Source organism: Carassius gibelio, chromosome B13 (assembly GCF_023724105.1).
Source record: "Carassius gibelio isolate Cgi1373 ecotype wild population from Czech Republic chromosome B13, carGib1.2-hapl.c, whole genome shotgun sequence".
Lineage (NCBI taxonomy): Eukaryota > Metazoa > Chordata > Actinopteri > Cypriniformes > Cyprinidae > Carassius > Carassius gibelio.
Window position 1 is genome coordinate 28,412,444 of NC_068408.1, and position 25,520 is coordinate 28,437,963.

The following is a 25,520-nucleotide window of genomic DNA, read 5'->3' on the forward strand; positions in this document are numbered from 1 at the left end:
AGCTCATATCGGCCGATAATATCAGCCGGCCGATATATCGGTCGGGCTCTAATGTACATGATTGTGTTTGAGAAAATTTTTTTTATTCGTGGTTAGTGAAAAACTAAAAATGTAAAATCACTTCAATAAGGCAATAAAGCACATACAGAACATTGGTTTTGAGAACTGGAGCTTGTAACCTAGAATTTCTTTTTTAATTATGTGTAAATCAACTTTTTTACTCTCAGAAAACAACATATTGATTTAAATTTTCCAAGACACTTTTTGTTGGTAAAAGTCATATGTGAATAGGCGTCAACTATCATGAATATCATTGTGATTTACACCTGAGAAGACAAAGACCTGCATGACGAGCTGCAAAATGAGCCTTTCAGTCAGGTGTGTGACTGTGAGGGGGGAAGAGTTACAAGAATGAATGTGAGGACAAAATAAATCTATATAATTTTGTTTGTAGTTTATTTAGAATATATTTAATTATCCCACAATAATTGGATTGAAAGAATACGGTAATCTTTCTTACTGTGCATTGCCGTAGGGGAGCTTTTCACTGCGCAGAGGAAGGATTTTGCAAATATTTAATATTTTTATTTTCTGCTTCAACAGACAGAATGATTTTCAATGCATTGTCAAATGTCAATTTTGCTTCTGCTAGTAGACATCTTCGAATTCTGTCGTCATTTATGCCACAAACAATCCACACAAAGCTTGGCTCTATAATTGCAAATTTGTGCCAATCTTCTCAGCTCTGCAACAGATTCCGTTGCAGACTCTTTCAGCTTATGAGTGTACAAGTCAAATTTGTACCTTTGTACAATTTCACTTGGTTGTGGGTTAAAGTAATTCTTTAAAATCAGCACAACTTGCTGATATGTTTGTCTTTTACATTTTTCAGGACATTTTTATTGCACCCCACCATAAACTATTGCAGTAAGCTTACCACACAAGCGCTGCTTTGTTTACATTTCTTATATCTAAGTATATCTCGTATATATTTCAGTTTCTCTTTTTGAATAATGAATATTAACTATTAATAGCTGCTGATAAGGACAGCTCATTCCTCTAATGCATGTGCAGAAAGCAAATGTTAGTTTGGCATTGGCTGCAGTCTGTTCAAGCGCAGCTTTCTGGTTTGATGCTGCGGATGTGAGGTGACAACACCGTCTGCTTTTTTCGCCACTAATTCTTTTGAAGTCTGCTTTGTGTGTCCCGGCCTTTACATTTCACATGTATATGCTCCATTTGAAAATATTTAAAAAGCTATGGAAATATTTCCTGCTAAACTCCACAGATTCATTTAGAATGAGCGCCGCATCCCGCATGTGTGCCAGACATACACAGCTCAATGAAATAGAAGTGTCGTAATCTTGACTAAAATATCAATTTTGCTGAAATATTTGTAGTTGGACAATAAATGTGACGTAGAATTTTAAATCTACAAGTGTATTTGTATGATAGCACTATGAAGTGCAATGTGGTAATCAAAATAGCCTTTTTACTCAGTCTGTAAGATTCTACAATGCTCTCAGCATCTCTACGTTTTTTTTTTTTTCAATTTTGCTGTACTTTACCTGCTCATCTCAGGTCTGTTCATACTAAACAGCTTTGCCTTAACATCGTACACCCGACAGGAGCTTTTGGATATTGGTGTGCACTTTTCCAACAGTTTTATCACCAATCCTCGACTCATCCCTGAGATTTACAGAACACCCAAGGCTACGCACTCCCGGCCGGGCGGAAGTGCTCGCAGGCGGCATCGAGATCCTAAACAAATGTTGGGGGAAGCACAGAGGTCTAAGAGTTAAACTAAAGCTAACACCGCTCTGGCTCTCTTTACTCAGCATTTCAAATGGAAGAGTTACGACTTCGCATTACCCACAGTAAGAGACTTTTGGATTGCAATGTAATGGTTTTCACAGAAACATGACTACACAGCGACATACCCAATAACCTTATTGAGCTAGCCAGATGCTACACTCTCCGGGCAGATAGGACAGCAGATCACTCTGGCAAGACAAGAGGCAGCAGATTGTGCAGTTTTGTCGTTGTTGGGAGACACTACTAACCTAAGAATTTCTCATGGTCAAGTGTAGACATTTTTATCTGCCACGGGAGTTCACTTCCACAACAGAAAAACATCACAACTTACACTAATCAGAGGCCATGGATGAACAAGGAGGCGCGACTCCTGCTGAAACCCCTAAACACTGCCTTTAGATCAGATGATGCTTAGGACGACTACAGCAGATCTAGGGATAACCTGAGGAAGGCATCAAAAAGGCCAGGTACCTGCTACAAGCTAAAGGTAGAGGAACATGTTTCCAACTCTGACCCCCGACGCACGTGGTAGGGCATCCAGGTCATCAGTGACTTCAAGCCAAGCAACTCTACTTCAATGGTCACAGAGAGCCTGGAGAAATTTTGACATGCTCTGACTTTTGTGCTTTTTTCAGTTCCTTGTTAAAGTCTGAAAACACTGTATTGGGCTGCAAACTGGGCTGCAATAATATATAAATAGCATGTATGTACATGATTGAGTTTTTTGAGAAAACAACGCTTGTGTAGTTAGAGGAAAAACTTGAATTTTGAAGTCACTGAAATAAGGTAAAAAAAAAAAACCCACATACTTTTAGCCTATAATTTTTGCTTCAAAATTGTGAAAATCATCTTGTTTACTCACTCACAGAAAACCTTAGATTTAAAATTTTATTAGGTTCAAAGCTAAATTTTTAGCATCATTACTCCAGTCACACAATCCTTCAGCAATTATTCTAATATTGTGATTTGCTACTTAAAAAAACAAACAAACAAAAACTTATTATTATTATTATTATTAATTTGGAAAATAGCTAAGAAATTCTTTTTCAGTTTTTTTTTTATGAATTGAAAGAACAGCATTGTTTGTAACATGATTATTGTAATCATCACTTGTGTGCTAAGTAAGTTATAATTTCTATATAAACTGACTCCAAGCTTTTGAATGGTACTGGGTATGTTACATTTGTAGTAAGACTGGATGCTGAAAATGTAGCTTTGATCACAGGAATAAATATATATTTTTTAAATATATTCAAATAGCAGTTATTTTAAATAGTAAAATCGAACAATATTACTGCTTCAGAGAACTGATATTGACTGGTATTGAGTACTGTTGAAATATATAAATGAACATCACATAACTAGCATTTCCAATGTGTATATTGTTTATGTTCTCTGAAATAAACTAAATGATAAACTACATTATCAACATTTATTTTGATGGTCACTGATACTAGTAGTACAGTAGAACATTTAGATGATGTGAATGAAACTTCATAATGTTTCACTTGATTATACATTTAGTCAGGAATTATATTTTGGAAAAAGTCTAAATGTAAAATGTGAACGTGTGAAAACTAATACAAGTAGATTAATAAAAAAATAATCATCTTTATGATCTCTGCTGGATCAAGTGCTTCATTCTTTTTTTTTTTCTGAGGAAATCCAAAACTGAAATCCTGAGGTAATCCTCAGCACATCTTTGGGTGAATTATGTCTCTCGTGAAGCGAAAAGTAAAAAAAAAAAAAAAAAAATAGCCTTGAATAACTGTCTCCCTGCTTTGTTTTCTGTTTTATGGGCGTTAACACGCCCGATCTTCATGTGGAACATAATATCTATAGCGTGTGGGCGTGGTCACATTAGATATAATGAAGGGATACGTGAAAGACGGGAAATTGCATTGTTTTCATATGGATTACTTTATCACAGATTTTTTTTTTTTTTTCGGTAGCACTTGTTTAGTTTAAAAGTAGACATGTCAAGCTTTCTCTCTAGATATATCTATCATGTCTCTTTCTTGAATATTTGCTGTGATACAGTTCATTTTAATTACACGTGTTTCTAAATGAAGATCACCGCAGGCCAAGGCTGCAGACAGCTCACCCTGTATGTTTTCTTTATTTTGTAAATGCACAAAGTTTTGTTGTTATATGTGTATACAAATAAAAGTAGACCCTTTACAGATCCAATTGATGTGTTTCTCTTTATGATAAAAACTCAGTGTAATTTAAGTTATTTTCAGTGTTTTAAGGAGAAGATGCCACAAAACACGTATTCGCGTAAATCGACTCCAGAGGATAAACAAGCTTAAAGCCCCTTCGACACTGCCATTCCGGCAAATACATGGGTAAAGTGTTTCGGCAATTGTTCCCGGGTGGCTAGATTTTGCACTTTCAGGAAGTCGACCCGAAGTTGAAGTCGGCTGCATGCCGCCATCTTGTAGCAGAACTTCACTTGCGTTAGCATTCCCATTCATTTTGGCGTCACTTTGACAGCGAATAACTTTACATCTGAGGTGTTTAAAAACTCTGTTTGTCCATTATTTATTTCTAAAGATACACAACAATGTATAAAGGGCTCCATTACCTTCTATGTTACATTATGGCCCCGTAGAAACCCCGTAGTTTTTATAAAAATAGGCTAACGATTGCGTCATAACCACTCGACTCTGTCGCATTACCGTACAGACAGGAGGAGAAGCTCGCAGGCAATTAACTTAATATGGCGTACTGGTGTTACATTTTAAAATACTATACAAAATAATTAATCAGAATACTTACTCCTGCTCACTCACGCCAAAGAACTCCCCGCTCAAGCTCGCCGTCTTTGCAAGATTAACAATGGTTGTTTGCACGCACAGCTACTAGAAGATTTACATCTGTCAGACAGGTTGCTGACGTCATCAAGCTTAGTTTGAGTCTGCGGGTCAGAAACGGAAGTGCTAAAAAACGTTGCAATGGGGTCACTGTGTCCATTTCTTTTTCTGTCTGTGAAGCTGTCTCCTTACTGAAATCTGCCCTCTGACACCCAACACACTACAAACACATACTTCTCACCCTTCCTTGACACTTCATCTAGTTTACCAACAAACAATCAAAAAACAGTTCACTGTTATTACTTGCACTATTGTCTGTTCATCCAGAAGACTGAATAATCCGTTTGCACACTGGAATGTTTTTTTTTTTTTTTTTTTCTACTGTCCATTGCACTTTAGTGTAATTGTTCATAGTCTCTCTGCTTATAGTGTACACTCACTTATTAGATAATCCATCTGTATAGTATTTTCATAGTACACCTATCTTTATATCATGCTGATAGTATTTAATCTGTAAATTATGTCCATAGCCTTATCTGTATATTTATTGTACATTTGTAACTAGGGCTGTCACTTTTTGTTCGATCGGACCAACCAAAACAAGTTTCGAAAATGAAAATAGGGAATCGATTTTAACCAAATATGTACACTATTAATTTTGTAAAAATAATTAAACAATTAAAAACTCACAAACAAGCAGAAAAAGAAAATAAAGAATTCCAAAAGTGCAGTATGCGTTGCGAAAGCTAGACAGAAAAAAAAGAAATTTACAGTGGATTCAATCATTTCCTCCACAAAAACATGTAGGCTTAGCCTAATCTCTGTGAATAAAGGTTTTTCAAATGATAACTATATATTAATTGAGTCTTAAATGCATAATGAGGACAGAGTATATACGCTAATATTGATATTATTCTTTTATTAAATGTCAGCTGCTAGTGGCGAAGCAAATCCGGCGAAGCCTTTATCTTAATTTCGTTATTGCCAAATACCCATCTTAATTTAAAATATATCTTAATATAATTTGTAAAAAAAAAAAGACTAGTTTTATTGGTGAGTTGATCTATTTACAGGCTAAATGAGCCTATGCCTATTTAGAGTTCTGAGAAGTTACGATGCTACTTGTCGGGCTCGGGTCCTGTCGGGCCTAACTTTTTAGGCCAGATTACAGCTCTAATGCCAAAAAATAAGCAATATTGCTGATTTATGTGTTTCCAGCACTCTCTTTACGTTCATCTGTTATTTGGCGTTGAAAAAGGAAACGTCTTTTTTTTTTTTACATGAAAAATCGATTTTACAATCGATTTTTTAAGCATTTCACAAAAGTGACAGTCCTATTTGTAACATATTGTAGACACTGTATATCCTGTACTTATTGCTTATTGCACTTCTGGTTAGATGGTAACGGCATTTCGTTGCCTTGTACCTTACATGTGCAATGACAATAAAGTTGAATCTAATCTAATCTTATTATTTTCATTTTTAGTTTAGTAACCTTAATTTCTGCTTTAAAATTCTTTTTGTTTTTAAATTGCAATGGTACAATTTTATATTGTAATGTGATTTTAACCCTTTTTTTTAACATAATATATGCCTACATGCTTACAATCACTTTATTTGTAATCCAAATTCAAAATACTGAGATATATAGGGTACTGTATATTGCAAATCAGCCCAAAAAATACAGAGATATTAATTTTTGTTTGTATTGTCCAGCCCTATACAGATGTATACTGGAGTTTTAAAGTGTACTGGACTTTTTTTATATTTATTTTTCTTCTTTTTTTTTTTTAAATAGCTTAAAAAAAAACTAAATTGCAAAAATTAACTAAATTATTGTAAACCACAAAAGACACTAAACACTATAATGGTGAACAGTAAACCCTTCAGTTGCTCATATGAAGGTTAAAATTACCCTGAAAAGAATTTTAAGGAGGCAAATATTGGCCATTAATGAAAGGGTTTATTTATCTCACTGCTATGATCTGACCAACAAACAGAATTGAATACAAAATTGAAAAAAAAATTGGGAGTCAGCTAAACACAGCCAGCCAATGTTCCAGCACAAGAACACCCTCAGCAAAATATTGTCAAGTTACAACTGCAGGCACCTTCACAACTGCAGGCATCTTCAGGAGTCAGAGTGTGGACATTTTGTTGATCTATTGCTAAATGATCCTTTTGCATGCAATGTTAGTAAATAGTAACCTCAGTAAATAATAATTCCAAATAGTGTCTATTTGAATTAACGATCACATTCTAATTTTTGTTCAGGACACTCAGACGGAACTTGTAATGCTAGTCCTACTGCGGTTAGCTGAGGATGTGATCACATTTCAGACATTACCTACTCAAAGACGGCGAGATATCCAGCACACCCTTACACAGAATATGGACAGTATCTTCACCTTCCTGCTTGGCATACTGCAGCTCCATGTGAATGAGTATAAGAAAATGGTTAGTTCTTGAGATATTCATGAATAAATTACAACTGTAAAAAAAAAAAAAATATATATATATATATATATATTTTTTTTTTTTCTTTTTTTTTTTACAGTTTGGTGCATGCAACAGAATACTGTCATTTTCATATAAATTGACTGAATTGATTAATTCATGTTGTTTTCTAGAAATGCATTGCTGGTCAGGAATTAAAGGTGAGTGGAGTTCACGGACACCTATTTAGGATTTTCAGTATTTTAAGTCATCTCACAATTTTGAAACAATGAGTTCTGTTCACATTACACACTTTTGTGTGGCACCACTGAAAAGAAAATTAGGGTTGATGGGAGATTTTCTCAAATCAAGTCACCTTTATTTATATAGTGCTTTAAACAAAATACACTGCATCAAAGCATCTGAACAACATTCATTAGGAAAACAGTGTGTCAATAATGCAAAATGACAGTTAAAGGCAGTTCATCATTGAATTCAGTGATGTAATCAGTGTTATTAATTTGCAATCAAGTCAACAATATCGCTCTAGTGGCAAGGAACCTAAACTCCATCTGTCACAGAATGGAGAAAAAAACCACAAACCAGGCTCAGTTGTGGGGCCAGTTCTCCTGTGACCATACGAAACCAGCAGTTCAATTCCAGGTTGCAGCAAAGTCAGATTGTGTAGAAGAGTCATCTGTTTTTTGTGGTCTTGTCCCGGTGGTCATCTGAGACCAGGTCTTTACAGGGGATCTGTATCTGGGGCTCTAGTTTTCCTGTTCTCCGCTCTCTTTCTAGGGCTGTAGAGGTCCTTTCTAGGTGCTGATCCACCATCTGGTCTGGATACATACTGGATCTGGGTGACTGCAGTGACCCTCTGATCTGGATACAGACTGGATCTGGTGGCTACGGTGACCTCGGAATTAGAGAAAAACAGACTAATATTAGCGTAGATGCCATTCTTCTAATGATGTAGCAAGTACATCGGGTGTTATGGGAAGTGTTCCCGGTTCCGGTTTACCTAATTAATACAGCCTAAAAAAATCTTTCAACGGTTTTGGATATTAGAAGCATATTAGTGTGTTATGTGTAAGCCAGGTTAAGGAGATGGGTCTTTAAGCTAGAGTGTGTCTGCCTCCCAAACAATGTTAGGTAGGTTATTCCAGAGTTTAGGTGCCAAATACGAAAAGGACCTGCGGCCTGCAGTTGATTTTGATATTCTAGGTATTATCAAATTGCCTGAGTTTTGGACCAATCTTGGTGCTAAACAATTCAGGGCTCTATAAATAACCAATATTTATTTACAATAATTTAACCTTGAGGTCATAAAGATTAACATTTCTGCATTTGACATTGAGAGCATAGGCCGCAATTTAGATATATTTTTGAGATGGAAAAATGCAGTTTTACAAATGTTAGTAACGTGCCTTTCTAAGGAAAGATTGCTATCAAATAGCACACCTTGGTTCCTAACTGATGACAAAGAATTGACAGAGTAGCCATCAAGTCTTAGACAGTGTTCTAGGTTATTACATGCAGAGTTTTTAGGTCCTATAATTAACACCTGTTTTTTTCAGAATTCAGCAGTAATAAATTACTCTATATCCAGTTATTTTTATATCGACTATGCATTCCATTAGTTTTTCAAGTTGGTGTGTTTCACCGGGCCGCAAAGAAATATAGAGCTGAATATCATCAGCATAACAGTGAAAGCTAACACCATGTTTCCTGATATTTCCCAAGGGTAACATGTAAACGCGTGAAGAGTGGCGGCCCTAGTACTGAGCCTAGAGGTACTCCATACTGCACTTGTGATCGATATGATACCTGTTCATTCACTGCTACGAATTGATGGCGGTCATACAAGTACGATTTAAACCATGCTAATGCACTTCCATTTAATGCCAACAGGGTGTTCTAGTCTATGCAAAAGAATGTTGTGGTCAATAGTGTCGAATGTAGCACTAAGATCCAACAGCACTAATAGAGAGATACAACCATGATCAGATGATAAGAGCAGGTCATTTGTAACTCTAAGGAGAGAAGTCTCAGTACTACGATATGTTCTAAATCCTGACTGGAAATCCTCACTGATACCATTTTTCTCTAAGAAGGAATATAATTGTGAGGATACTACCTTTTCTAGTATCTTGGACAGAAAAGGGAGATTCAAGATTGGTCTATAATTAACTAGTTCTTTGGGGTCAAGTTGTGGTTTTGTGATATGAAGCTTAATAACAGCCAGTTTGAAGGTTTTGGGGACATAAACTAATGACAATGAGGAATTAATAATAGTCAGAAGAGGATCTATGACCTCTTTTCACCTCTTTTAGGAGCTTAGATGTTATAGGGTCTAATATGTTGTTGGTTTAGATGATTTAACAAGTTTATACAATTCTGCATACAATTCAAAACCGCTAAGCAAATATATACAGTTTCAGTACATACCACATAGCATACCGCCTTTGCTGATGCTGCTCTTGTTAAATTTCAGCCTCTGGATCTGTGTCACAGCTTCCACATGCTCTCAACTCAAAAGCCTACTGGCGCTCGTGATTCTTTAACTCCGCCCACACGTCACGCCTCTAGGCGCTCGTGTTTTTCCGGGAAAAATCGGTACAGACTATCTTTCTCTTATAAATATAATAAAAATAAAGACTTTTTGGAGTTATGAAGGATGCAGTACTACTCTATAGGTACTCAAGATTAACAGGATATTGAGTGAAAACGAGCATTTCACCCCCCCTTTAATGCTTTTCTGTAGGATAGGTTACTTTCCCGCCAAGCAATACGAAATACCTCTAGTTTTGTTTTTCTCCTTTTGGCTCCATTTTCCAGGCCGCTCTCTTTAGGGTGCGAGTGTGTTCATTATGCCATGGTGTCAGACTGTTTTCCTTAACCGTTAATCAGAAAGGAGCAACTGTATTTAAAATGCTAGAAAAGAAAGAGTCCATAGTTTTTGTTACATCAAGTTGTTCTGAGGTTTTGGATATGCTAAGGAATTCGGATACATCACGAAGATTACTTACAAAGCAGTCTTTAGTGGTTAGAAGTGATGATTCTACCATACTTGTAACAAGAAGTAGAATTTACAATTTTGGCTATATGAAGTTTGCACAAAACTAAGTAATGATCTGAGATATCGTCACTTGGCTGCATAATTCCAACATCATCAACATCAATTCCATGTGACAGTATTAAATCTAGAGTATGATTTCGACAACGAGTAGGTCCTGAGACGTGTTGTTTAACCCCAATAGAGTTCAGAATGTCTATAAATGCCGATTCCAATGCGTCTTTTTCATTATCAACATGGATATTAAAATAACCAATTATTTAAACTTAATCTGTAGCAAGAACTAACTCGGATGTAAAATCAGCAAACACTTTAATATAGTGTCTATGGTGCCCTGGTGGTCTGTATACAGTAGCCAGTACAAACACACAGGGGATTTATCATTAACATTTGTTTCTCTGGATAATGTTATATGAAGCACCATTACTTCAAACAAGTAAAACTTGAAGCCTACCCTCTGAGAAATCCTGAAAATATTCTTATAAATTGAAGCAACACCTCTCCCTTTGCCTTTTGACACAGCTCATGTTTATAACTGTAATCTTGGGGGTAGACTCATTTAAAATAATGTAATCATCAGGTCTAAGCCAGGTTTCTGTCAAACAAAGCACATCTAGATTATGATCAGTGATCATATTTACAAAAAGTGCTTTCATAGAAAGGGAACTGATATTCAATAAGCCAAGCTTTATCCTTATCGGTCAGCAGTGTTTGGAATAATTGTTTAAAAGAACGGCGTTATTTTTTCAGTAACGGGGTAATCTAACTAGTTACTTTTCCCGTCGTTACAACGCCGTTAACGTTACTGAACGTTAAATGTGGTGCGTTACTATGCATTGATTTAATAAACTATATGCAATCCGAACGCACCCCTGGCTCACACAGCGAGTGAGCAGGTGGGTTAATGACGAGACGGTTGTGACGGTTTTGATTGGCTAAGGCAGAGTCATGTGTTTCATGGTAGCCAGTCAGAGCCAGTGTTTTTACACACATGCCGGCACACGCGGCTGTGCAAGCGGCTCCAAACACACACACACACACACACACACACACACACACATGCAACAGCTACACAGAGATCCGCAGCAGAGATGGCGAGTCAGGAGCAATCCGATGAAAAGTTGGCATTTTCAAGGTGAAGATATAAGCACTACTTCAAATTAATTGTGGTCAAAGGCAAGAACGTGCATGTAATGTGTACATGTAATGTGTGACACGCATCTACAAAGTGGCCAAAAACACTTTTCTTACAAAGATAATACTTGAAATGCAGGATAAAACTCTTGCTGTCTGTTGATGTGCGATAAATATAGAAAGTTATGTACGAACACCTGTCTGTTCTACTCATTTCAACTGACTTGTGAAAACTGCAAAAAAAAAAAAAAAGTACAAATTCTCTGACATGTAGCAACTTTTTTTTTTCTTTTTTTTTTTCTTTTTTTTTTTTACAGTAAAGCAAATAGTTACTTTCCCTGATAACGAGTTACTTTTATTATAGAGCAATTCAGTTATTAACTCAGTTACTTTTTGGAACAAGTAGTGAGTAACTATAATTACTTTTTTAAAGTAACGTTCCCAACACTGCCAGTCAGCCCCCATTTTTAGCATGGAGACAGAAATGACATACCCAAAATAAAAGTTTCTGCTCATGATTCTTTCTGACTAGATACATAATCAACATTTGTTCACAAAGCTGACACTTCAAAGTTTACTGTTCAGGAATCTGAACCACTGAATGACTGTTATGATATCAGAGATATATAAGCTCAAACATAAAAAACAAAAATAAAAATATTAAAAACATATATTTAAATGTATTTTAAAATTGTTGATGTCGGATATGAGTTTAAGCCACGAGTCTTCCAAAACTTCATTAAAAATATCATAATCGAATCTGTAAAACTGTAAATTTTATGAAATATTTTCTAAGACCATGTCATGTATGTTCTTAGAGAAGGCTAATCCGATTGATTTATGGCGCTTGTTATCTCTGTAAGATCTCATATGTAAACACTCCTGTGTTTTGTATGTGTGTTGGCTTTGAAAACTCCAAGATTTATGGTTCTATTGTTCTCACCAATCAAATCTTTCACACCTCTGCCAGGTATGACACATTATCTGCATTATTCTTTCATTATTCTATTGTTTTTATTCCACCTTTATTAGCCTTTATTGTGGTTTTTCAGGCTTTACAAGGACACAAAGCTGCAATCTCGCTTTAATCTCAGTATGCATTTAGCCCTTATTTATCAAAAGTCTTACCATTAAAAATACAACAAAAAATTTTCTTACGACCTTACGTGAATTACGTGACAGAAATGCATTATGAAGAAATGCACCTATTAAGTAGCATTAGAGCTAACGTTAGCATCAAGCTACATCAGACAATTTATGAAATTATTAGTACACTTTTACTCAAAACTCACTTTAAACCCCGTTCGAGTGTTTATAATAACTTCCTTTAGCGATCAGGGGTGGAATTTGGTCGTTTACGGTTGTAAAAATACGCTATTTATAGCCTTTTACATCGCTGCACAAGTTAGCATTTCAGATGTACATTTTCAATTTTTGTATAAAAAACACCCCAGATCTCAAGAAAATCTCATACCAATTTTTTCTATCGTAATCGCGGGTTTATTATTCGGAAGCATGTGACACGATGTGGCGGTGTCCGGTTATGACACTCTAATGATTGACAAGGCGAAGGACCAATCGGATGTCTGATTGACACACAGCGCGGCTCTCCGCACTCTCAGCTGGGCCTGCCTCAACTCTAGGTCGCGAATCTGCTTCTCCACGGCCTACAGCTCGAGCTGCATTCGGTGTCCTCACCTACAATCAAAGGTAGACATAAATCTGCATTTAAAGCAAGTAACAGTGAGTAAAGCAATGGTAATATGTGTGAATAGAGTATTAGCAATGCAAGTGGGATTTGCTGCTACCATGCTGGAAATGCTAACCGCTATAAGCTAAATAGCGGATCCGGGAAATCAAAATAAAACTAGTGATAAGGCATTCTGATTTGTTTTTGTTGTAGGATATGTTATAGAAACGAAAGTGGTGTTGTATAAAATAGATTTTTAAGATAAAAAATAGTTGATAAAAAAAATAACGTGACTGACCTCAAACACAATACACACGGCAGCAACAAACAGGAATAAACGTTATAAATAATCTCAATTAGCCCTTATTTTCCATTTCAAGTTAGTTAAATTTGTTAACCCACAGCAACAAATTTTAACCAATTAATCGCCTATTTTCATTTGCTACATGTTTTTTGTTTGTTTTTTTAAACACGCTAAACAATAGTGTGTGAAAGGGGAAAAAAATAAGTCATGTATAAGTTGCATTTTATTATATTCAGAAATAATAACGGCAGGCCTAATAATGTTATAATGTGCCAACAGAATATTTTAAGTTCCCCACTTTACAACAAATCCTTTAAATTTAACAAATTTATCAGAAAAGAACAAGAAATAAAAAATATATAATTCTAATGGATAAACATAATTGCAGTTATAGAATATAGGCTTAGCTATAAACAAACAACAAATAATTTATTAATAATTTAAATCGAAAGGTAAGGTTAGGATCTCTCATTCGGGAGAAATCCAAATGTTTCCATATTCGTGATGTTGCCCATTTGAAGCTTAACTATTATTCATGAGGTAAAATAGGCTTTGTAGTTCAAACATGTTTCAATATTGACGAAAAAATCATAATGAGCAAATATTTGCCAGTGGACTGCTGCTCGCGTTTAATGGCTCGGTGAACAGCTGTGCTGTTTCCAGTGAATATGTGCATGTGAGGCTCCAGCGCGATCAAACAGCTGAAACTGAAAATACTCCATTTTTGGTCACACAGTAAAGGCATAATTCTAAAATGCAAAGTGTTAGCAGTTTGAAAAATCTAGAATAATAACAGTTAATTAGAATTATTTCTAAATGCTGGACCATTCTCATTTGCTCTGCATATGTAACCTGAAGATTTTTTTTAACCAAGAATGAACCGAAATTAAAACATTAGCTTTGTGTGTGGGCATGTTTATGTGAATGTTGTTGTGAATATTTTTTGAATGTTTCTGGGTGTCAGGACACAACTTTGTATAATGACATGGGTATAACACTGGTATTACAAGGAGAGGGTGACTTATGAGGACATAACCCATGTCCCCATTTTTCAAAATGAGTTTTGAGGTTAGGTGGGGAGTTGGTGTAGGGCGATAGAATATACAGTTTCTACAGTAAAAAAAATAATTATAATGTTATTGTTGTTTAACTTAGTCCTTTCATTTCAGTTTACAAACCAACATTTTACAATTACATTTAGTTCGCAATCAGTCCCTTTCCGCCACCTGGCGGTAGTTTCGCTAATTATTTTAACACGCGACTGACTTGAAGGTACACGTGGTGTGATTTACCCATTCTGGTTGTACACCTACTGTATAAATTGTCCGTTAGTCGGTTTACACACATGCACATAAATGTAAAAAAAAATCTGTACTCTTTCTTAGCCGTGCTGCATCATCATTCCTTGAGATCACAGTTTTAAAATAGAAGTCCTGGAGGAAATAATCCACAATATATACAAATATACCATTTAAATTTCCAAGTGCAACGTAATGTTAAAATGCTAAAAAGTATCAAAGGCTGTTATATTTTGGCCAATTTATTTTTATTTATTTTCCCCCTGGTACATTTTCCTATTCTGCTCTGCCTAATAATATTTGCCAGATTAAATTAGCTTTTTTTTTTTCTTTCTTTTTCTTCAGGCAAAAGCTCACTGGCGAGTTGGTGTATCCGCTCTAAATACTCTGGCTGGCTACATTGATTGGGTTGCTCTGGTCCACATCACCAATGATAACTGCCATCTTTTGGAGATCTTATGTCTGTTGCTGAGCGAACCTGAGCTTCAACTGGAGGCTGCAGAGTGTCTACTAATTGCCATTAGTAGGAAAGTAAGTGACAGCATTTACATCATAAAACTTGCTTCAGCTTCTTTTTCCCTTAATATTCCTTATTTTGTTTTTGTTTGTTTTTGCTTATTTTTATTTTATTTATACAGGTGCTAGTCATATAATTAGAATATCATTAAAAAGTTGATTTAATTAATTCCATTCAAAAAGTGAAACTTGTATATTATATTTATTCATTACACACAGACTGATATACAGTACAGACCAAAAGTTTGGACACACCTTCTCATTCAAAGAGTTTTCTTTATTTTCATGACTATGAAAATTGTAGATTCACACTGAAGGCATCAAGACTATGAATTAACACATGTGGAATGATATATGGAATTATATACATAACAAAAAAGTGTGAAACAACTGAAAATGTAATATTCTAGGTTCTTCAAAGTAGCGACCTTTTGCTTTGATTACTGCTTTGCACACTCTTGGCATTCTCTTGATGAGCTTCAAGAGGTAGTCACCTGAAATGGTCTTCCAACATGGTCTTGAAGGAGTTCCCCGAGAGATGCTTAGCACTTGTTGGCCCTTTTGCCTTCTGTCTGCGGTCCAGCTCACCCCTAAACCATCTCGATTGGGTTCAGGTCCGGTGACTGTGGTCATCTGGTGCAGCACCCCATCACTCTCCTTCTTGGTCAAATAGCCCTTGATGCCTTCAGTGTGACTCTACAATTTTCATAGTCATGAAAATAAAGAAAACTCTTTGAATGAGAAGGTGTGTCCAAACTTTTGGTCTGTATTGTATAACCGACAACAAGGACTCCCCTGGGCATGTACAGTGCATGTACAGTGCTCTCTCCACCTTCAATACTACGACTTAGGTGCCCTTGAGCAAGGCATCAAACCCCCAACTGCTCCCCGGGCGCCGCAGCATAAATGGCTGCCCACTGCTCCCGAGTGTGTGTTCACAGTGTGTGTGTGTTCACTGCTCTGTGTGTGTGCACTTCGGATGGGTTAAATGCAGAGCACAAATTCTGAGTATGGGTCACCATACTTGGCTGAATGTCACTTTCACAACAAGGAAAATCCCAAATTCAGTATCTCAGAAAATTAGAATATAAATTAAGACCAATACAAAGAAAGGATTTTTTGAAATCTAGGCCAACTAAAAAGTATAAAAATGAAAAGTATGAGCATGTACAGCACTCAGTACTTAGTTGGGGCTCCTTTTTCCTGAATTACTGCAGCAATGCGGCATGGCACAGAGTCGATCAGTCTGTGGCAGTGCTCAGGTGTTATGAGAGCCCAGATTGCTCTGATAGTGGCCTTCAGCTCTTCTGCATTGTTGGGTCTGGCATATCGCATCTTCCTCTTCCCAATACCCCATAGATTTTCTATTGGGTTAAGGTCAGGCAAGTTTGCTGGCCAATTAAGAACAGGGATACCATAGTCTTTCTCCAGACTCTGGGACCCTGATATGCAAAGGAAATGCAAAATTTACATTTATTCATTTAGCTGACGCTTTTTTCCAAAGCAACTTACAGTTGCTATATATGTCAGAGGTTGCATGCCTCTGGAGCAACTAGGGTTTAAGTGTTGCTCAGGGACACATTGGTGTCTCCCAGTGGATTCGAACCCGGGTCTCTCACACCAAAGGCATGTGTCTTATCCACTGTGCTAACACCACTCAAAAAATTTACTTTCATCAGAGCACATAACTTTGGACAACTCAGCAGCAGTCCAGTCCTTTTTGAAGCAAGACGCTTCTGACACTGTCTGTTATTCAAAAGTGGCTTTACACAAGGAATCAAACAGCTGATACCCATGTCTTGTATATATCTTTGTGTAGTGGTTCTTGAAGCACTCACTCCAGCTGAAGTCCACTCTATGTGAATTTGTTTTGTTTCACAATCCTCTCCAGGGTGCAGTTATCCCTATTGCTTGTACACTTTTTTTTATATCCCATCTTTTCCTTCCCTTTGCCTCTCTATTAATGTGCTTGGACACAGAGATCTGTGAACAGCCAGCCTCTTTTGGAATGACCTTTTGTGTCTTGCCCTGCTTGTGCAAGGTGTCAATGGTCGTCTTTTGGACAACTGTCAAGTCCGCAGTCTTCCCCATTAATGTGTAGCCTACAGAACTGATTTTGAGTTAATTAACTGATTAGAAGGTGGCACCAGGTGTCTTCAATATCTAACCTTTTCACAATATTTTAATTTTCTGAGATACTGAATTTGGGATTTTCCTTAGTTGTTATAAACATCAAAATTAAAAGAAATAAACATTTGAAATATATCAGTCTGTGTGTAATGAATAAATATAATATAGAAGTTTCACTTATTGAATGGAATTAGTGAAATCAACTTTTTGATGATATTCTAATTCTATGACCATCACCTGTATATCTGCAAGTCATTGCGGTCATTGGAGTCACATTCACATATACTTAGGGATGGGTATCTAGGTATTAGGTTAGGGTTAGGTTAGTGTGCATGTGTGATTATATTACAGGACCCTCGAAATTGAACTAATTCTAATTCTAACATTCTAAACAGTTTATTGTACACGTAAGTTAATCGTTGTTCTAATCTAATGTATTGCTGCACTGAATCTTTCAGTGCAGAAATGTAGTGTCAGCGCTGTTCTGTGATTTCTCAATAAAATACCTTGGAAACCGAAAAGTTCTATAATTTATTTCTTAATAACTAAATCCCACAGCTTCACTAGTAGAGAGACGCTGCCAGGTAGAATTCATTGACACACGCAATCACTCTCACTAATGTGTTCATATGAATCTTTCCTGAATGTAATTTTTGCTTTATCTGTATCTGATTTAAAATGAGCAGAAATATGTGAGAAATACAACGACCCAAAGACAAAAGAACTGATAAAATTCTAATTATTTGTTAAAGAAGCAATTACCATGTGGGCAGTGCTGTCACAAGGTTTTTTTTATTTATTATTTTACATCTCCAAGCTTATGTTCATTAATGACGTCATCAGCGACTAGTCGACTTCGTCTCGACTTTCAACACATAAAAGTCAACTTAAAAAAAATCACTGGTCGTTCAACCCCTACTCAGCGGTCATCTTTGAAACACCTCTTGGGCATCCAAGTGCAGCTCCTATCTCTTTGAATGTGGAAACTTAAAATTCTCCAAACCTGTTTTCCAAGCTAAGGATTAACCTTTTAACCCGCACCTGGATTAGGACTGTGCGATTAAGCGAAATCGTAATAAAATCACGATTTGAGTGTGTGCAATTTTTAAATTGCTTTATAGCACAATTTTCCGTGGCCCGACCTCTGTATGCTATCAGAATGCAGCGTGTCTGAGTGGAGCGCGAGAAAAAAGAACAGACTACAGGTTCACACACTTTGTGATTTGTAGCCTTTTTTTTCGAGCCCATGTTACCAGATCAGAACATTCACACTGCACGTCAAAAGATGAGAACAGAAAAGATTATAAATAGAAAGGTGCAAAAAGATACAATATCTTGCTTAATATCTTGGTTGAGCGAGAGGAGACATGTTTTAAGGCAGCGTGTATCTAAGCCTTATACAGTCTATGTATAACTACGTTCTTTATTTGCGCGTGTCAGTGTTTACGAATAGATGAAATGAAACTCACCAGAGACGTGAGCTGCCGGACCCGTGGTCCATATGAGAATCTCACCCGTTTATACGGCCATCCGGCCAGGATGCCAGGCCGTCGTTTCCCGTCAAGCGCTGCGGCCAGCGAGAAGGATGCTTGAGCTAGAAGCCGCCGCTGCCCCTCGCGCCCTGGACCGAAGAGGGGAGCGCGTGTGCCCGCCGGGCTTCACCCCTTACCTGGACCCTTCCTTCCAGAACACTGCCTGACCCACACGAACCCCGCAGCATGACAAGGACACCAGATCCCATGTTTGTTTTGGACACTCTCCCCCTTTGGATACTTATTCCCTCTTGTTTTATTTTCTGTTAATAAAAGCCTCTCCGAGGCCTTACGCCACACCCACTGTGTCTGTCGTTTGCTCCTTATGACTAAAATAGTTTGCAGAACCCTTCAATACAGGTGGTAAATATTTGTTTATATTTTAGGGGTGGGGGGGGCAGACATAGTATCAGAAAAATGGTTGCAGGAATCTCGTTTTTTCCATGGCATCATCTTCAGATTTGAAATAGAAACTGGTGAGACATGCAACTTTCAACCCATTACTTTTCTAGATTGCTCCAGGAATGATTTAATGTATTTTTATATCAAATAAATAAAAAAAATAAAGTAAAGCCCAAAAGGTCTTCTTTCCAAAGACACCTTATGTAACACAATTTTAAGTTAGGTAGGGCACTTTCAGCTGTGAGTCTCATAATGGGGGGTGCTGGTTAACAGGTTAAATTTCATATTTGAAATCACCAAAGAAATCTGACCACAACTGTGTGTCATAGATGTTACTTTTACTCCAGTAGCATTATGAAAAGCTTATTTCTCAGGCTAGATCAGCCAGTGTGCATGTGCAGTCCTAAGAGCAGCACGTCTCAGAGCGCTTACTGTTTCTATAGCAACTGGGAATTCTAACGGCAGCTGCAGTGACGTGCTGACTTTACGATAAGTAATTGGCTCTTTCACTCAGAAGGCAGGGCCTCCTGCGATTAAGTGGCCATATTGAGTGTTGCATATATCCCCATTCAAAACTATACGAGTGACATGTCTTGGCTATTCTATATTCTTTGGTATCATTGTAATGCCCAGCAGGCTGGGTTACTAAAATTAAAATGGGGAATGACTTTTCTGTGTGAGTTAAAACGTGTAAAATATGACATAAAAACAGAAATACGGTTAATAAGATTGGTGTAATTAAAGGTTCACAATAAAAGACTTTTAAATAACACAATAAAAGCAGGTAGACTCAAAAATATAGGTATTTTGTATATACCCTAAAAACAGTCCATGAATCCCTGTCTGTTATTAAGTCCGAATGTGAGTGTCCAGAAGTGTATATACACAATAGAATCTGAGTGAAATCCAAGTGGCAAGTGTCTGGAAAAGTAAATCCAATAAAATGGGGCGGCAGTGGCTCAGTGGTTCATGTAGGTTGTCTGCAAACCGGAAGGTTGGTGGTTCGATCCCCGGCTCCACCTGACCAAGTGTCGAGGTGTCCTTGAGCAAGACACCTAACCCCAGCTGCTCCTGACGAGCTGGATGGCGCCTTGCATGGCTGACATCGCCGTCGGTGTATGAATGACTGTGTGAATGGGTGAATGTGAGGCAAATTGTAAAGCGCTTTGGATGGCCATGTGGTCTGTTGAAAGCGCTATATAAATGCAGTCCATTTACCATTTAAATCCAATAAAAGTAACTCAACAGTCAGGGTGTGAGTGGAACCTGTTAATGGCCTCCTTGTTTGTTTGCCATGCTGCTCTTTTTATGGGGTTATTGCTTCCTGTCAGGTTACTAATCACATGACAGCCCAACCAGTCAGTTCTTAAAGACATACACTCTAAAGTGGATAAGAGGCATAAAATGGACTTAAGAACATATAAACCAACAGGGTGTCCGCGGGGTTTTAAAAAGTATTAAAAAGTGATAAATCAAAATGGTCAAATTTAAGGCCATTAAAAGTGTTAAATGTGGTCTCAGAGGTATTATTTTTTTCCAAATTAGGTATTATTTTTTCCAGACTATCAGGTGTCTTATTCTGATTGAAATTCTATCTGCGTTCGTGTTAGTTCGTTTATATGGGCTTTAGCATATCTGGGCACATAATCAAAGATCTTCCGTCTCCGTCTCACTGTATGTTTGATGCTGACGTCATATTCAGTGGTCGTTCGGCATCATCTCAGAACACTTCGCGCTCAACAGAAGTGGCTGGCTTACGTTTTATTTTAGACTTGCTTCAAGGCATATCTTCAACGACTGGACAACCATCGTCGTCTTCATGGACAAATGCAAGTTTTCTAATAGCTGGGTTAACGACCGGTAGTACCGAGGTCCCGTTCAAACCCGGTTCTTGACGCATACAGCGCTATGATTTCCGCGAAGCAGAAAACGAGTACGGAATCTCAAAATCCAGTCATGAAAATGAAACTTACATTTTAATATGGACAGTCATGGAATTTGTGAAAGCATAAATTAATCAAATCAAATCTCCATATGGACCAGTATCTGTAAATGTTAAGCCGCAAAAGTTGTTTGAAATATGAATCCGTGTTCTGCGCGTCTCTGTGTGAATTAATGAATGGCAGAGACGTGCGGGTTTGTTTACTTCATAGACTGAAGCACATGACGCTTGCATTAATTTCAGCATCTGTTGTCTTCTCCTGTCAAAATAATGGAGTTCATTTAGAATTATTCATATTCATTTTCGAAAAAGCAGAAGACATAGCCTACCGGTTTCTCCGGTAGTGGGCGGAGCTAATGCGCAAATAGAAATTTCAAAATGACAAAAATATGCATTCATTAGGCCTAAAAGAAATTTTTTACATAAGGGCATTGTGCTAGAAATATTACTATTATTTAGTAAAACGTATGTGATACTGCTACCACTGTTGCAAAAAAATAAAAAACTTTATTTAAAAAAAAAAATAAATCTCAATATTTCTCCCATGTTTTAATTTTAATAGCCATTCCCCTTTATTTACCAAACATTAAATGTGTTTAAATTTGATAAATTAAAAGACAAATTAAATTTGGGTGAAACTTGTTTACTGTTTTTCATAATTATATAACTTGTAGAAAAACTTTAAACACAATTCTAAATAAGTATAAAGAATGGCATTGGTTTTATTTTTAGTGCTAAAAAGTTATTTTTTTTTTATTAGCAAATTTTTGTGTTTTGCTTTGGTACCGAAATTGGTACCGAGAACCGTGGATTTTCACTGGTATCGGTACCGAATACTGAAATATTGGTACCGTGACAACACTAACAGGCAGGCTTATTGTTCGGTCTATCCATTTTAACCATTGCACATTTTATGGTATTTGTTTTATTTTTATTTACTAAGTGAAATAAATGTGCAATATGCTGTCAACATCAGTCTCTAAATCTATTATTTTTTGTATGTTATATATGTCAAAATCTGTGTAAATAATAGAAAGGTCGCTGATTAACACTTGCAATTCAGTGTCTTGATGGTTTTAAAAAATATTCTGAAGGTAGTGAAAAAGGTATTAAAAAGTAGTAAATTTAACTTAAGGATTGCTGTATATACCCTGACCAATTAACAGTGTAATAAATAGAGCGGTTAAAACATGTCCCTAGTGTGACAGTTTAAGTTATTTTTTTTCCTCATTAATGTACACAGTTGTTGACATTTTTGCTGATTTATTAAAAGAGAAAAACTAAAATATAACACGGTGTATCAGACCCTTTGTTGTGACACTCATATATTTAACTCAGGTGCTGTCTATTTCTTCTGACCATCCTTGAGATGGTTCTACACCTTCATTTGAGTCAGGCTGTGTTTGATTATACTGATTGGACTTGATTAGGAAAGCAACACACCTGTCTATATAAGAACTTACAGCTCACAGTGCTTGTCAGAGCAAATGAGAACCATGAGGTCAAAGGAACTGCTTTAAGAGCTCAGAGACAGAATTGTGGCAACGCACCAATCTGGCCAAGGATAGAAAAAAAAAATTAAGGCTGCACTTAAGGTTCCTAAGAGCACAAGTGGCCTCCATAATCCTTAAATGGAAGATGTTTGGGACGACCAGAACCCTTCCTAGAGCTGGCCGTCTGACCAAACTGAGATATCTGGGGAGAAGAGCCTTGGTGAGAGAGAGAGAAAAAAAACAAAACAAAGATCACTGTGGCTGAGCTCCAGAGATGCAGTCGGGAGATGGGAGAAAGTTGTAGAAAGTCAACTTTCACTGCAGCCCTCCATCAGTCTGGGTTTTATGGCAGAGTGGCCAGACGGAAGCCTCTCCTCAGTGCTAGACACATGGAGTTTGCCTGCATGGAGTTTGCTATAAAAAAAAAAACACTTGAAGGACTCTGGTCAGATGAGACCAACATAGAACTTTTTGTCCTTAATTCTTAGCGGTATGTGTGGAGAAAACCAGGCACTGCTAATCACCGGTCTAATACAGTCCTAACAGTGAAGCATGGTGGTGGCAGCATCATGCTGTGGGGGTGCTTTTCAGCTGCAGGGACAGGACGACTAGTTGCAATCGAGGGAAAGATGAATGCGGCCAAGTACAGGGATATCCTGGACGAAAACCTTCTACAAAGTGCTCACGACCTCAGACTGTGTCGAAGGTTCAACTTCCAGCAAGACAATGACCTTAAGCACACAGCTAAAATAATGAACGGGTGGCTTCACAACAACTCCCTGACTGTACTGTACCATCCAACCAGACCGAACTGGAGAGGATCTGCAATGAGGAATGGCAGAGGATCCCCAAATTCAGGTGTGAAAAAGTTGTTGCATCTTTCCCCAAAAGACTCATTGCTGTATTAGATCAAAAGGGTGCTTCTATTAAATACTGAGCAAAGGGTCTGAACACTTAGGACCATGTGATATTTAAGTTTTTCTTTTTTAATGTGCAAAAATGTCAACAAATTCTATGTTTTTCTGTCAATATGGGGTGCTGTGTGTACATTGAGGAAAAAAATGAACTTAAATGATTTTAGCAAATTGCTGCAATATAACAAAGAGTGAAAAATTTAAGGGGGTCTGAATACTTTCCGTACCCACTGTACATCGTTAAAGAAGCTATGTGGAGGTTTTTACTTAAAAAAACCTGGGTCTCTCACACCAAAGATATGTGTCTTATCCACTGCGCCAACACCACCCCCAACAGGCTTACAACAGTATGGCACGCCAGCCATTATAGTAAGCAGCAGCAATAGTGTTTTCAAATGGACTCTGCGGATGGAAAGAAGCGACCAGCCTCCAGCAAAATTCAGACACCCACGGACACTACTCGAAGTAAAAAAAAAAAAAAAAAAAAAAGAGCGTGCTCCTCTGCACACTGAGAACGAGCGTGAGACTGGCTGCAGTTCCTCTAACAGCCAATGGTGTCAGTAACGGCTAGAAATTTCAGAACCTACGCAATGCTTCTTTTAAGGTTTTAAATTTATTACTACTCTTGATGATACTGCTTATTGATCTGGTACTGTAATGGTTTTCATATCAGTTGTTTTTTTTTTATATTATATATATGTGTGTGTGTGTGTGTGTGTGTGTGTCTATATACAGTACAGACCAAAAGTTTGGAAACATTACTATTTTTAATGTTTTTGAAAGAAGTTTCTTCTGCTCATCAAGTCTGCATTTATTTGATCAGAAATACAGAAAAAAAATGTAATATTGTGATATTACAATTTAAAATTGTTTTTAAATTTAATATACTTTAAATCATCATTTATTTCTGAGATGCAAAGCTGAATTTTTAGGATCATTATCACATGATCCTTTAGAAATCATTCTAATATGATGATTCATTATCAAAGTTGGAAACAGTTCTGCTGCTTAATATTTTTTCAGAACATGTGATACTTTTTTAGGATACTAAAAAAGTAAAAAAAAAATGAAGCTATGTTTTTAAAATCTAAATATTTTGTAATAATATACACTACTGGTCAGTAATTTGGGGTCAGTAATATATATTTTTTTCTTTTTAAATAAAATCAATACTTTTATTCAGCAAGGATGTGTTAAATTGATATAAAGTGATAGTAAAGAAAATATATTATTATAATATATATTATTTAAATTTATTTTATTTTGAATTAATGCAGTTCTTTTTAACCTTTCATTCATCAAATATATTAGACAGCAGAACTGTTTTCAACACTCATAATAAATCAGAATATTAGAATGATTTCTAAATGATCATGTGGATTAGACTGGATGTTACATGTGACACTGAAGGCTAGAGTAATGATGCTGAAAATTCATAATAAATTATAAATTATTAATAAATATATAATATTAATAAAATAAATTCATAATAAATAATAAATATATATTTTTTTAAGTATATTCAAATATAGAACTATTTTAAGTTGTAATATTTCACAATATTACTGTTTTTTTCTGTATTTTTGATCAAATAAATGCAGGCTTGATGAACAAGAAGCTTCTTTCAAAAACATTTAGAATAGTAATGTTTCCAAACTTTTGGTCTGTACTGTGTGTATATATATATGTATATAGAGCATTTTCAGATTTTGACCGCTGAGTGGCGCTTTAACCACAAGTTATCAAACAAGTGCATCAAACCACATTTTCGCAAATAGACGTCAGTTTTGCCTCGCAGATGTGTTACATTTGACCGCTTCCGTCAGGAAAAATGAAAGAAAAACACTATAGTTAAAATATTTTATGTATTTAATATTCACAGATGAAAGTTTGTTACTTATGAAGTTATGCATCTTTTAGAACGAATTCAAGAAGAATGTCAAACCTGAGCCTGTGCTAATATTTTCTCTAAGCTACATGGTATTAAACCTTATTTTAGATTTGACACATTTAAAAGGTGTG

General features: G+C 36.5%; 1 protein-coding gene across 2 annotated transcripts in view; it reads left to right on the top strand.

Annotated features, from left to right (window-relative positions):
- Window positions 1–25,520, top strand: part of LOC127970069 (exportin-5) — a 173,632-nt gene that overhangs the window by 13,762 nt on the left and 134,350 nt on the right. For both annotated transcript variants that reach the window (XM_052572303.1, XM_052572304.1), the window contains exons 5-7: window positions 6,906–7,088; window positions 7,262–7,288; window positions 14,915–15,100. In XM_052572303.1, the coding sequence (XP_052428263.1) occupies window positions 6,906–7,088; window positions 7,262–7,288; window positions 14,915–15,100 (396 nt within the window). The remainder of the gene's footprint in view (window positions 1–6,905; window positions 7,089–7,261; window positions 7,289–14,914; window positions 15,101–25,520) is intronic.